The following is a 12457-nucleotide window of genomic DNA, read 5'->3' as shown; positions in this document are numbered from 1 at the left end:
AAATAGGCCAGACTGCAAGAGGATGACTGACTGCGAAGAAAACACCCATGAGAACGGCAAAGCTTTCCTTTAACCAAAGCGGTCGGAAAAAAAAAGCCAGGATTAAAGGCTCAAACAGGAAGTGGATGAAAAGAAAGCTCCAGACAGGAAACAAAGGCTAAACAGGCAATTATTTGATAAAGAGCAGCTGATGAACTTGTAGATACTTGGTTTGAACAGTGTTTGAACTTGCCAGGGCAGGAAGTGGAGAGTGAGAGTGTTTCATGTCAGCGTGTCAGTAGGCCGAGTCATTGGTCCACATGTGTTCAATTACGTCATGGAATACGGCCATGTTTTTTTGCCTTTTAGTCCCTGTGTGTAAAGACACAGGTTGTAAAAGCTAGGGAGTGACAACAATCCCCCTTAACTGTAGTCTTTAACCAGACTGTTTTTTTTTTCTACGGGCCTTGTTTTCTTTGGGCCTGAAAACAGCCGCCAGTGAAGGCGCCCAAGTGAGCAGCAAAATCAGCATTGTTGTCGGCTGAAGTTCAAAAGCAATACGCTCGAAAAAAATAACGTTTAGTTGAGCAGAGAGGAGATTTTTGGCTAATATCGCACTTGAGCTTGTCAAGGCTTTGAAAAATAACTTTGAAAGTGCATGAACTGTGTGAAATGATTTGACCGATTCAGCTTTTAAAGCGTTCATTTCGAGTTAAGAATGTTTCCTAAAATTACAGTTTTGTCAACCACTGAACCATTTGACTACTGAGTGCCATTGCATTTTCTTATCGGTAAACACTGGCTGGGTAACAGTTGTCCAGGACTACTTTTGAAAATAAGCTCGGCAGCACGGTGCCTAGTGTTTAGCACATCTGCCTAAAAGTAAATCTGTGTTGGATTTGAACCTCGCCCAAAGTGTGAAGTTTGCATGTCCTCCGCGTGCTTGCACTGATTTTGTACTGGTGGAAAGTAACAGTATGTGTACTTGAACTTCGGTACATTTCTCGGGTATCTGTACTTTCCCGGAGTATTCATTCTCTTGAAGGCTTTTTAACTTTTATTCCTTAGATACAACAACAGACATTAGCACCTTCTATTCCCTTGCCAAAAGATACTTACTTTTTTCAGCTTCTGTGGATGAGATGAGGACAGCACAGGTGAATCCGATGTAACAGCACAATAATGAAGGTCTCAGGAATTTGTTGGCGAAAGCTCCACTGAAACAAACATGGCACAGGGCAAGGAATCAGTCAGGCAAGGGCTGAGGAAAACAGGGGAACTGCATGAGACACCAGAGGCAGACAAGGAAGTATGTTGTACCGTGGTGCTTTGTGATTTGCCAAGTGGGAGTACTAGTAGTCCACAATCCAAATCCAATTTCCAAGCTAGGTCCAAAGCCAGTAATGTGATATCTATTGCCAACTTCAATAGTCCAATATCCCAAAAAATCCAAACCAAATACTTTCCATGATCAATAAATAAGGCGATGTTGTAAAGTACTGAAACAACAAGTACTTATCTGGGCAGAGCTGGTTAAATAGTGAAGAGGACAGGTAAAAACAGTAAGGCTAGTAACGAGTAGTGTAAAGCTATGGCACAGGAAACGGCTGACAGGAAGTGGTTCTTCAAACTAAAAGGATGAGCAGGAAATAAGCAGGACATTAAAATAGATACATATAGTACTTTCAGTTTTTATCCTGAGCTAATTTAGTGTTTTTAAGTGAATTAGTTTGGAACATTAGCGCTATGGGAACACAATGTTTTGATAGCAGAAAAGACTGAACCAACAGTAGCTAGCTTGTTTCCTTCTCATTACAAGCACTATAAACGAGCTTGAAAGACGGGAACTAATTTGAGAGTGGTGAAGTTTATTAGGAATAGCTGTGACAATTGTATTATTGTCAGTGTTTTATAAGATGTTTTCTGTTGTATTATTGCTATATTATGTTGATCGTTCTGTGAAGCGCTTTGTTACAGCTGCAGCTGTTGTGAAAGCGCTATATAAAGTTGTATTGTATTGTATGTTGTGTAAATGAATCAAACTTCATTTCTGTCTCTACTTTTTACTTCTACTTACTGAAAGTAAAGAAGTTGAATGAGAATTTCTATTTTTACCAGACTCTATATTTTTTAAGACACGTATCTGTCCTTACTGTAAATGCAGAATGTGAGTACTTCTTCCACCTCCGGGATCTTCTTGGGCACCTCAGCTTCTCCTGACTTTGCAAAAATATGCATGTTATGTTATCTTTAAATTGTCCAAAGTGTGAATGTGAATATCTTTTCCAAAGACAGCTGGGATAGGCTCAAGTTCACTGTAATGAGGTCAAGCGCAAAAGACAACGTATAGATGAAAATGTCACTGACTTTGGCAGCCGTTATATGTGTCATCTGAATAAATAAATTGCCTTTCTGCACAAGGACTGGGGGATGTTTTTGTTGATCATATAGTGTCTAATATTGTGTGTTTACAGCTTAGTTAGACAAATATCTATCAGCCGCGGCGAAGGGTTTTCCTCACAGTGTCGATCCGTGGGACGTGAAGGGCTGAGAGGCTGCAGGCTGTGTGGGATTCATGTCTCTGACTCAGAGATGACCTCATGCTTGTTACACGTACAGCCGGGCATTTTACAAAAAATTCACAGTCCGTTTATCGTCTTCCGCCTACAGACGGGGTACCCTTGTCCTCCAGAAAAAAAAAGTACCCGACTATGGGCCGGTCCGCCTATGATTTTAAACGGGTTTCCCTTAGCGTTTCTGACTCCGAACTGCGACCAACTACCGCTAAATTTTGATCCGTCTATCGAGTTATCTGTCGGGGAAAAATGAGAAACCTTGAGAAGGGACCACAGATGGGGGAATCCTTTCAAATACTTTCATTCCTTTTATATTAGCACACTAGTCGCTCACTAGAGCCTTGACATGGCGGAAGCGCTTCTGCGTTGCAAAGTGGGGACTTGGAGAACGTCCTCACCACCAATCATTCATGTGTTCCCCCCATAGCTGTGCCACCCAGTGGAATTTTTCAAAAAAATTGTACAATGATTCACACTGAGTTCACATATTTATGAACAAAATACTTCTGACATATACCACACATATCTAGGAAGCCCAGAATCTGTCTACCAGTGCCCTGATCAAATACACCAAATTTCCTTTAGACTACCGGTAGCTGTGCCAGTATTTAGACATGGTCAGGAGCTCTGACAACTACAAACAGCAAAGTGAAATTTTAGCAGTAAAATTGAAGAAAACACATTTATTATTGTGCATTCAACAAAGAGGAGTCCAGCGAAGGACTGCGTGCTAATTTCTCATAAGACATATTTGTTATACTGTTGTCTCCCCTGTTGCGATTCAACACTCATCTTTTTGTACCTTTCTCACTCTGCCTTCATTTTAGCTGAATGGTGAAACACTCCCATTGTCCAACTACCCACACAGTTAAAAACAAGTGCACAAATGCGCATAGTTATTTGGTGTGGCTGCATTGCAGAGTTTACAAAAGCAGATCATTTAAACAGTTCAACGGCGTATGATCTATCTTTACACTGTAAAATAAATCACTCCCACGTATGCTGCAATCGACCTTTGTTCATCCTTGGGCCCTCACAACATACAGTAAGTGAATCTCACTTCTATTTTAGCTCAGCATTTTTCCCATCAAGCTAAAACCACAGAGCTACTGTGCAAAAATAATGGTGTGAAAATGTGCAGCACTGGTAGTTTATGATCTGCGATGTTATGCGTCACTGGTGTGAAAAATCTTAGTATTTTTCTTACCTGAAGCTGCCAGATGGCCTGCTTCAAAAATGTCTGGGAAAGGGCGAATAGAAACTATTTGGGGAAAGGGCAGGCACTTTAAAATAAAGTAAACAAAAGCCAGTCACAAGGCGAGTGAGGAGATCCTTTCCACCCAGAAAAGTCTTCAGCGGCGTTGACCCGGTTCGACAAAACCGCTGTTGCAATGCTTTTCATCCACACTAGTCTACTTCACGCTGACATTGTTTTCAAGCGTAGTTTTTTTTTTAAAATCTAAATGAGCTATTAGAGCCTGACTCTGCACCCTTAAAGTACAATAGCAGACCGGCGTTCTTTGGGGCCAGACACCACAGTATTGGTCCAAATACTATGGAACATCCCCCCCACAAGGCGAACCCTGTGATGATTTGTGGACTTGCATTGTGACTCCTTCATCCTCTGTAGTTCAGATGGATTTATAGCTACGACCACAGCGGGCTCTATGATTACCTCGCTAAACTGCGCTTTATTTGTGTGCCGCGTGAGCGACATCAATCCTGCCGAGGTGCTCGCTCAGACCATGACCTAATAAGCGCTCGGTGCATAGCATACTCTCCATCAAGGAAAAGCCTGCAGTGCTGCTCTTTGCTTTGCTTCTAATGAAGAAATATTAGCCAGTTCCAGTGGCGGCTGCTGCATTTGGTACCTGGACCTTAATCCAGCTCTTCATACCACCACTCACATCGCATTTATAGACACCATCAATACTATACACTCCCAGTTACTGTCAAACCAAACATAAAATAAAGTGAATCACGCGTTGTGTGTTTAAAACGTCTGCTAGCTTAATGCTAACACATGATGGGAAGTGCCACAGACAGGATAACAAATAGCATCTAGATGGTGGCGTTAAAAAACAGACATTTGAACGCAAACAGTGCAGCAACACATGTATGTAGAAAAACAATATAACAATATTCACAACAAGCATATATTATTTTTCCTCAAACTCACTAGTATTACTACGGATTACTGAATCACAGTAGTAGTTGAGAGAAACTTGTGCCTACATGATTGTGTACTGCCGTGGAATACAAATTCATTGAAGAAATATTAAACTTGTGCTTGTAAATGTAGGTCAGTGCTCCTGATAGTGCTGAGGCCAGCGGAGAAAGCTTTGTTGGCCCTGAACATTCACCAAAATCCATTTCTAATAAAACTGGACAAATACTGAGACACCGCCGGCGTCTCACTACATTGAATGTGAGTTTGTAAAGCCTCCAGCGCATATTATCCGTCTTTCCATTTTGGAGGCTATTTCGTCTTTTGGAATAAAAGTAGCCAAAAAAGCCGCAGAAAGCATTTAATGACCAGAGTTATAGTCCTCAATGAATTTCTTGGCCTGGTCATAGTATTTTGTCAACATTTACAAGCAAGTTGTTTTTGGTTTGTTTGTACAAGTTTTCCCTTCTCAGCATACACTTCATCTTGTAACGGTTTAAACATCGTGAGAGCAACTCAGGTCGTCATTGTGCTCCTTTGACAAAATCAGCATGTCTAATTTGAGAAGTCGTTCCAGGAGTGAGGTTATTTGCAACTTTTAATTAAATTTCATTGAGAGTCACTTGTTGGTGAACACATTGGGTGTGTTAATGTGAAACATATTTCAGCATTGCGGAGCAATAAAAGCACTCCCTGGACCATCGCCCTTTGATGATTTTTAGACTAGAGCATTGTGACTCTTATGTCTCCCATACCGGTCATTCCTACCATCTTGGTCTGTTCACGTGTGACTTTAGCTGTATTTATAGCCGTGACCACTATAGCTCCATGATTACCCTTGCTGAGTCGCTCCCTTTATGTGCACCATGTGCGTGCTGTACTCTAGTATCAATCATGTAGCCTCACTTACAGCAGCCATGACCTCATAACTTTGCAGTGCATGAAAGGCAAAAGTGGTGTGTGAGACTGGTGTTAAAGCTATGAAAAATGAGAAAAATGTTGACAATTTACAATGGAATTGGTGGGGAAAACATAGTCCACATATGAAGTACATTTTTAGCAGTACTAGTAAGTTCCAACCTGGTGGAATATGAACTCGACATCATTTATAAAATCCAATACAGACTGTTTGAAAAGCTTGGGGGAAAATATGCTCATAAAGCTGTTCATTTAAAGTTATTTATTTATTTATTTTACAATCATATTTTCTATGCGGCACCACTAGTCTAAACACGGTATTCTGATTATTAACGCTTTTGTGGAATATGAGTTAAGCAGCAAAATCCATCTGTTTTTATAGCCATCTCACGGGGCGGCCATTTTGTCACTTGTGTCGACTGAAAATGAGACCACAGTTGCTCAGGGCTCAGGTAACGACCAATCACGGCTCAGCTTGCGAACGCCACATAACCAAACTCAGAAAATTGGTTGTGTCACTTAAAGGTCATAATAATATATCATAGCGCTAATGATTTGTTTCAGTTTCTTTGTCATTTTTTTGTTTGTTGTAGTGCTGAACTAAACCAGACTGTAAATTGCTTGTTTAGAAAGTTACAAAGTCAAAGTTTGGACAAAACTTCTCAATCTCATGAACAAGTATTCAAGTGTCTTTTGACATCATTTTATAAAGCTTTAAAGGCATTTACACTAAATATATTCTGTGTTACTCCACACTGTGACACAACTTTATATTATACAGTCTAAAGTCAATACAGTAAAAGACTTGCTTGCAAGTGTTTTTTTTTTTCTGGTGTGTGTCAGCCATTCAAAATTGCTGCTCTATGTGAAAAGTGGCATCATTCACCCTTGCAGACACATCACAGACCATTTTCCAGCCGAGTAGTCACCGTCTAATTTTGTTAGAGTTTAATGGACATGTAGGAGATTACTTTGGATTTTGCAGTAACACTGTGGATTTAAGTTCTTAATATCTGTCTTTATTTCCATCCTTGTTTTTGTCCAAGTTGTCATTTTCAAATGGAAAAGGCTTTAAAGTATTACATTTTCCCCGCGGCGCACAACTTTTGCTGCTCTGGATGAGTGGGCGGATAAGATTTCATTAACAACTCTGATGTGTCTTTTTGTGCCAGGTAAACACGACTTTGTGCTACTCGAACAGGCAGCGACTTTGCAAGTGAACAAAATAATAAACGTGTTGTTCCAAGCTGCAAGAAATGTCAGCAGATTTCTTTAGGACTTCAAAACAATAGCGGAAAAGCTGTTATTCCTTCTCAAGTAGTAGTTTTGCCATAAAAAAAAAAACACGATTTCAACAGGGTCGTACGTATGGGGGGAAAGTGGAATTTTGGTTTGTAATTGCAGAGGGAGCAAAGAAATAAATCACTTTGCTCCATAAACAGAATCTGCAAAACTTCTGTGCAGACGCAGACGCAGCACTTAATAAATAGACTTGCTCGAACGTCCCTCAGTGCAGTGGTGCGACGGCCACTGCCAAGGCCGAACAGCAATCGTTTTGATCGACACCCATTTGTACACCTCCATACATGCACACCTCTTGCATAATTAGGCTTCAGTATTGTTATTAAATGGCTTCATTTTTGGGAGTTTTCAGAAAAATCCAATTAAAAAGTCGACATTTGGCATGGCCTTCACTTGGATGTCAGGCAAAACTATTTATACCATTATCGATATTAGTGTATCGATACCCAAAAAATTCTTTCATTCACACTACTGAAATGCTCTCATACACCACTGAAACTCTCACGTGCACTTGTGAAATGCTCTCAAACACTACTGCATGTTTCCACTCAGACTACTGAAACAAACACACACTGTACTGAATGTTTTTATTGCTCACACACTACTGAAACATTTTCACACTATTGATTTTTTTTTTTTACTCACATGCATTACTGAAGCGCTCTCACACACGACTCAAACACTCTTATGTTTTTACTCATATGCGCTACTGCACACACATTTTTTTCATTTATACACTACCAAAACATTCTCACACACTAATGAAATGTTTTCAAACACAACTGGATTTTTTCCCCACTCACACATTCCATTGAAACACACGCACACTATTGAAAGTTTTTGCTCACGTACAGTACTCACACGCTGCACATTTCCCCCCCCTCTCACACACAATTCAGAGCGCTTCAATTGTGTGTATGAGAGCATTTCAATAGTGTGCGTGAGTAGTTCTGAATTATAGCCCATCATAAGACCCCCCGAGTGTAAGTTCCGCTAATACAGCAATAAACACAACCGATTTCAATTCAAAAGATACAATCAATGGTTTATTACAGAAAAGAGTGATATCCAAATTATCTTATGTTACATTGTTCTTATACATTTCAATATATATATATATATATATATATATATTTTTTTTTTACATGTAAACAAGAACGAAGTAAACCATGTTACTAATACACTCCTGTCACATCCTACCGCTGATCCAAATCACCAAACCAAACACTTTTGTGTCTGTGCATCCACTTCTCAGGTAATTCTACTCAAAGTTTTTGAGAGAGTGCAATGTCAAGCTGTTAGTACTAATCGTTACAATGCTCACTTTGTGCTATTGCCAACAGCAGTAGGAGGCATTAGGAACACCGTTCTTTCACTGTGCAGACTTCATACTTGTGTGAAGGAGCTCATCCATGAACGTTTGGGGCTAACAGAACTCCAATTTGTACAACTACTGCAAGCTGGGTCTAGATTCGCAAGACTTACCTTTGAACAGATTTATTAAGTGTTCATGTGTTTGCTTGATTTTTTTTTTTTTTTAATCTAGAAAATAGCGGCACTGTATAAAATTCATTCCATCCACCAAACACGTGTCTTGTCTGGGCTTGCCAAAATACTCAGTACTGAAAAACATGTGTGTTTGTGATATGTTTAAGACAAACGTATTGATGTTAGCGCTGCCCAAAGGAGGCACTAAATCATGCAAATTGGACTGTACAAGGATTACAACATGCATAGATTTTCAGTCTTCACATAGCAGGGAACCTGGACTAGCTTCCGAGTAGATTACCGATTAGTCTCTCTCAAATAAAAAAATGGTATGTTGTCTGTTTTTTAGAGTGGACATTAAATATCAGAAGGAATATGATTAAATGACTTTACAAAATCAAAAACAAAACAAAAAACAAGCTTTAGGTGGGCGTACCATTGCATACGCACCGTTGAATTGGATTGTAGAAAATATGATTGAAAAATTGATCATCAGCAAACATTCAGAAGACACCTGAGAAATGCAGACAGGACATCTGAGGGTGGGTACAAGTAGCAAAAACAAACTTAACAGGAAAATCAATAAAGACATCATGAATCATATATACACAGAGAGCGGCAACGTAATTGGATTACTTAACAGAAAACAAATGAACGGCAGAAAATGTCTTTCCCAACAAGTCTTTTGCTTTATGTAACATGTATTACGCAAATTGCGGTTCATTTGTCTGTAATTTTTTTCATCTGTTAGGGTTTTGATGGTGTCATTAAACACTTTGAGGTATGTCAAAACCCCAACATGTAGACTTGTCTCATTTCCAGTCAAAATGGAGAAAAAAAAATATATATATATATATATACTTTTTTTTTTTTCACAATACATCAAATAATTGTGTGAGAAAACAACCACGTTAAGAAAATGCAATGACCTTTCACAAATGTTTTGCTAGCTTATGAACCATATGACTGGTCCCCACCCTGTCATTAATTTTTCTGGTCTGTCTTTCTGAGCAATGTCCAAAATTAGAATGCTTTTGTTTTGTGTGTGTTATAGGTATGATAAAAGGACTTGTTGTCACTAATCTTCCAATAACCTTGAGCATTTTGATCATCTGACAGACTTCCCACGAACATTTTTGTCCAGCCTCGTCAACTCACAGACGTCTTGTCATGTTGTAGTCACTAAAGAACCACATCAAGCTCGTCGCCGTCACGTTTTTATCGGTATTATTACATGACCGTTGACGAACAACACAGCATGTATTAGTTTAGTTTGTACTTTTTGTGAACTTATTTTTGCTGTTTCACTTCTTGTGAAAACATTGACATATTCTGACTGGAAATTAGACAGTATATTTTTGTTTCTAATTTGGACTGCTTGTGGTTTTGCCTCAAAATGTGTGACTCCTGTTTTCAAAGTGGTTCCAGTTGGGCAAAGACAATGACAGGCGACTTTCTTTTGAAGCCTGCCAGGCTAATTTTGAAACCTTCAGAACAATTAGCAACACGGCGGCTAGGATTCTTTGCTCGAGAATAAATGCGTAAGTGCTTTTTTTTTTTTTCTTTTTTTTTTCTCGCAAGTGAGAAACAGTGGATCGATGTCCTTTGTGCAGTGAACATCCAAGCCACAGGTATGTCCAAACGATCCAAGTTTCAACCATGCTCCAGCCCTTCCAATAACAAATGAAAAACAGGCCATGAGCGTAGAAAGTGGGGAAAGCAAAATTGCAGCTCCAGCGCGCATACGTCGCTCATAATGGGACTTACGTTTCGACAGACACTTGTTTTTTTTTTTTAGAGCCATTAGACCACAGCGGGTACCGAAATGTGTCTGACTCGCGTCCAAAACAAACCCGCTGGGGAGCGTCTGGAAGGTTCTTCAGCAGAGCAGGTTAAGAGAGGAGAGAAGACTCGTTGCACTTGAAAGCGCACGTGCAGCACAAACAGGCACACGTGACGTCGGCGCGCAAATGTAGGCACAATCATATCGCTGAAAGTCCACGTCCCGCGAACTCAAGGCAGTCAAGCTCAGCAGTGGCATTAACAAACAAACGCTCGCACAAACCAAGCACCAAGAAGGGATACAAAAACAACACTGCCATGCACTTTCTAGGCTGCCGTGGACAATTCCCCGTGACGAGTGCTGTTCGCTTTACATCTTGCCACAAAGAGTATTCAGCATGCTTTGAGGGCGATACGCGGTCACTTTGCAGGAACGCGGTCCATTCTATTTGGACACGAGCGCCAAACCGCCGCGGTTCGGCAGATGATCGGCGCGGAAACGAAAAACATGCAGCGAGTCCAAGCCGACCGGGCGCTAGCTGCCACACAGAAAGAGAAGAGTGCAAGATGGCTGACGAGGTGAACCGCCGCAGCCCTTCATCTGCATAGTAAACATCACAGGTGGCAGAGAGGCCACGACACACGGCAGAAGGGAGAAGGGGGGAGGTGGGAAAAATGCGGCCGCAGGAAGACAGGCGATGGATGGAGGAGGGTGCGCGAACACGAGGGTGGCGCCAACTCTGCAACAGATGGCGAGGGAGGGAGCGTTCACGGGGAAGCGGCTTCAGAGTGGCGGGGGTGTCATATGTGAAGTCTTTGGTGAATCTGAGGGAGGGCTGCGCCGCCTTGGGTGGACACATGAGGGGTTTGAAAGTTAAGGCCACTCGTGGTGATAGCGCAGTCCGTTCTTCTTGCGCTCCTTCTGCAGGTGCTCCAGCTCCGCCTCGTACATCATCTCCTGCATCAGGTACTTCTCCCTGCGCATCCGGTCACAAAGGTCCTTGGGCATGTCCGGAATGAGGTACGCAATGAAGGATTTGAAGCCAAACACCAGGTGCTGAGGAAAGCATTGACCAGAATGAGGTTACACTCATTCCCGTAGAACGTAACCGGCATGCAAAGTCAACACTCCAAATTGCCTTCGATTAGATCAGGCGTATGAAAACTGCGGCTCTTTCATCCATCTGCTGTGGCTCGCTGTATTTCGTTTAAAAATGTGACTTTGTTTTTCAAATGTCATTCGAAATTTGGAGATTATATTACTGTTGTAACATTAACATAAAATGTTGCTTTTTTTGGTCACAAACGATGACGGGTTAGGAGAGTGCATATTTTCTGCATGCATTGAAAAACATATGATCAAAAATCAAATATATTAAGAGCACGCATGCACTTATTTTGTCCAGAATTAAAATAGTATTCTTGTCACATACTTAGTTAGGGAGTGCGTGATCCTATGTGGACCCCCATTAGCACAGAAGAAAAACTGCGGTTCCTCCAGCATTTAAGTTGCCCATCCCTAAAATTAGAGTCCTACGTTAAAATGTGGAGCGGCACGGTTAGCACGTCCGCCTCACAGTGCAGAGGTCGTGGGTTTGAATCCGGCCCCGGCCTTCCTGTGGTGGAGTTTGCATGTTCTCCCCGTGCCTGCGTGGGTTTTCTCCGGGTACTCTGCTTTCCTCCCACATTCCAAAAACATGCATGGTAGGTTGACTGGACGCTCTAAATTTCCCCATGGGTGTGATTGTGAGTGCGAATGTTTGTTTGTTTCTGTGTGCCGTGCAATTGGCTGGCAACCAGTTCAGGGTGTACCCCGCCTACTGCTCAAAGACAGCTGGGACGGGCTCCAGCCCGCCCACGGACCGTGTGAGGAGAAGCGGTTTGGATAATGGATGGATGGATGGATGTTAAAATGTAACTTGACTTATTAAGATGTTTTAGATTGAACGCTTTTGATGACAGCTAACAACGTCCTAACACTGCAATTTCAACAACTGATTATTTTCAGTTCTTTACAACCTATAAAGGGACTTGAAACACGGCTGCGCATAATAATTGAAAAAAAACACACAAATTGATTTTGATTAAAAAATGCATACTGTTCTCATTGGGAGGTTTTTTGAAAAAACATTCAAATTGTTCTCGAACAGTTGATGACTTGAAAATGATGCTGAGAGCCATTTGCATAACCTACCTGTATTTATAAAAATCTGAGAAAAACATCATTTACATAATAATTTGTGAG

General features: G+C 41.1%; 2 protein-coding genes across 4 annotated transcripts in view; both read right to left on the bottom strand.

The window, feature by feature from the left end:
• fibina (fin bud initiation factor a) overlaps positions 1 to 1598 on the bottom strand; it is a 6965-nt gene extending 5367 nt beyond the window's left edge. The window contains exons 1-2 of the mRNA XM_086027288.1: positions 1300 to 1598; positions 1099 to 1196 (exon numbers count right to left, since the gene is read on the bottom strand). The gene's annotated coding sequence lies outside the window, so the exon portion shown is untranslated. The remainder of the gene's footprint in view (positions 1 to 1098; positions 1197 to 1299) is intronic.
• Positions 1599 to 7966: 6368 nt separating this feature from the next.
• ano3 (anoctamin 3) overlaps positions 7967 to 12457 on the bottom strand; it is a 44168-nt gene continuing 39677 nt past the window's right edge. For all 3 annotated transcript variants that reach the window (XM_086027272.1, XM_086027271.1, XM_086027270.1), the window contains exon 25: positions 7967 to 11269. In XM_086027272.1, the coding sequence (XP_085883398.1) occupies positions 11087 to 11269 (183 nt within the window). In that variant the 3' untranslated portion in view covers positions 7967 to 11086. The remainder of the gene's footprint in view (positions 11270 to 12457) is intronic.

Source organism: Filicampus tigris, chromosome 4 (genome assembly GCF_054856515.1).
Source record: "Filicampus tigris isolate MCC_2025a chromosome 4, RoL_Ftig_1.0, whole genome shotgun sequence".
Classification (NCBI taxonomy): domain Eukaryota; kingdom Metazoa; phylum Chordata; class Actinopteri; order Syngnathiformes; family Syngnathidae; genus Filicampus; species Filicampus tigris.
Note: the sequence above shows the minus strand (reverse complement) of the source record. Positions and strands in the feature narration are given on the sequence as shown.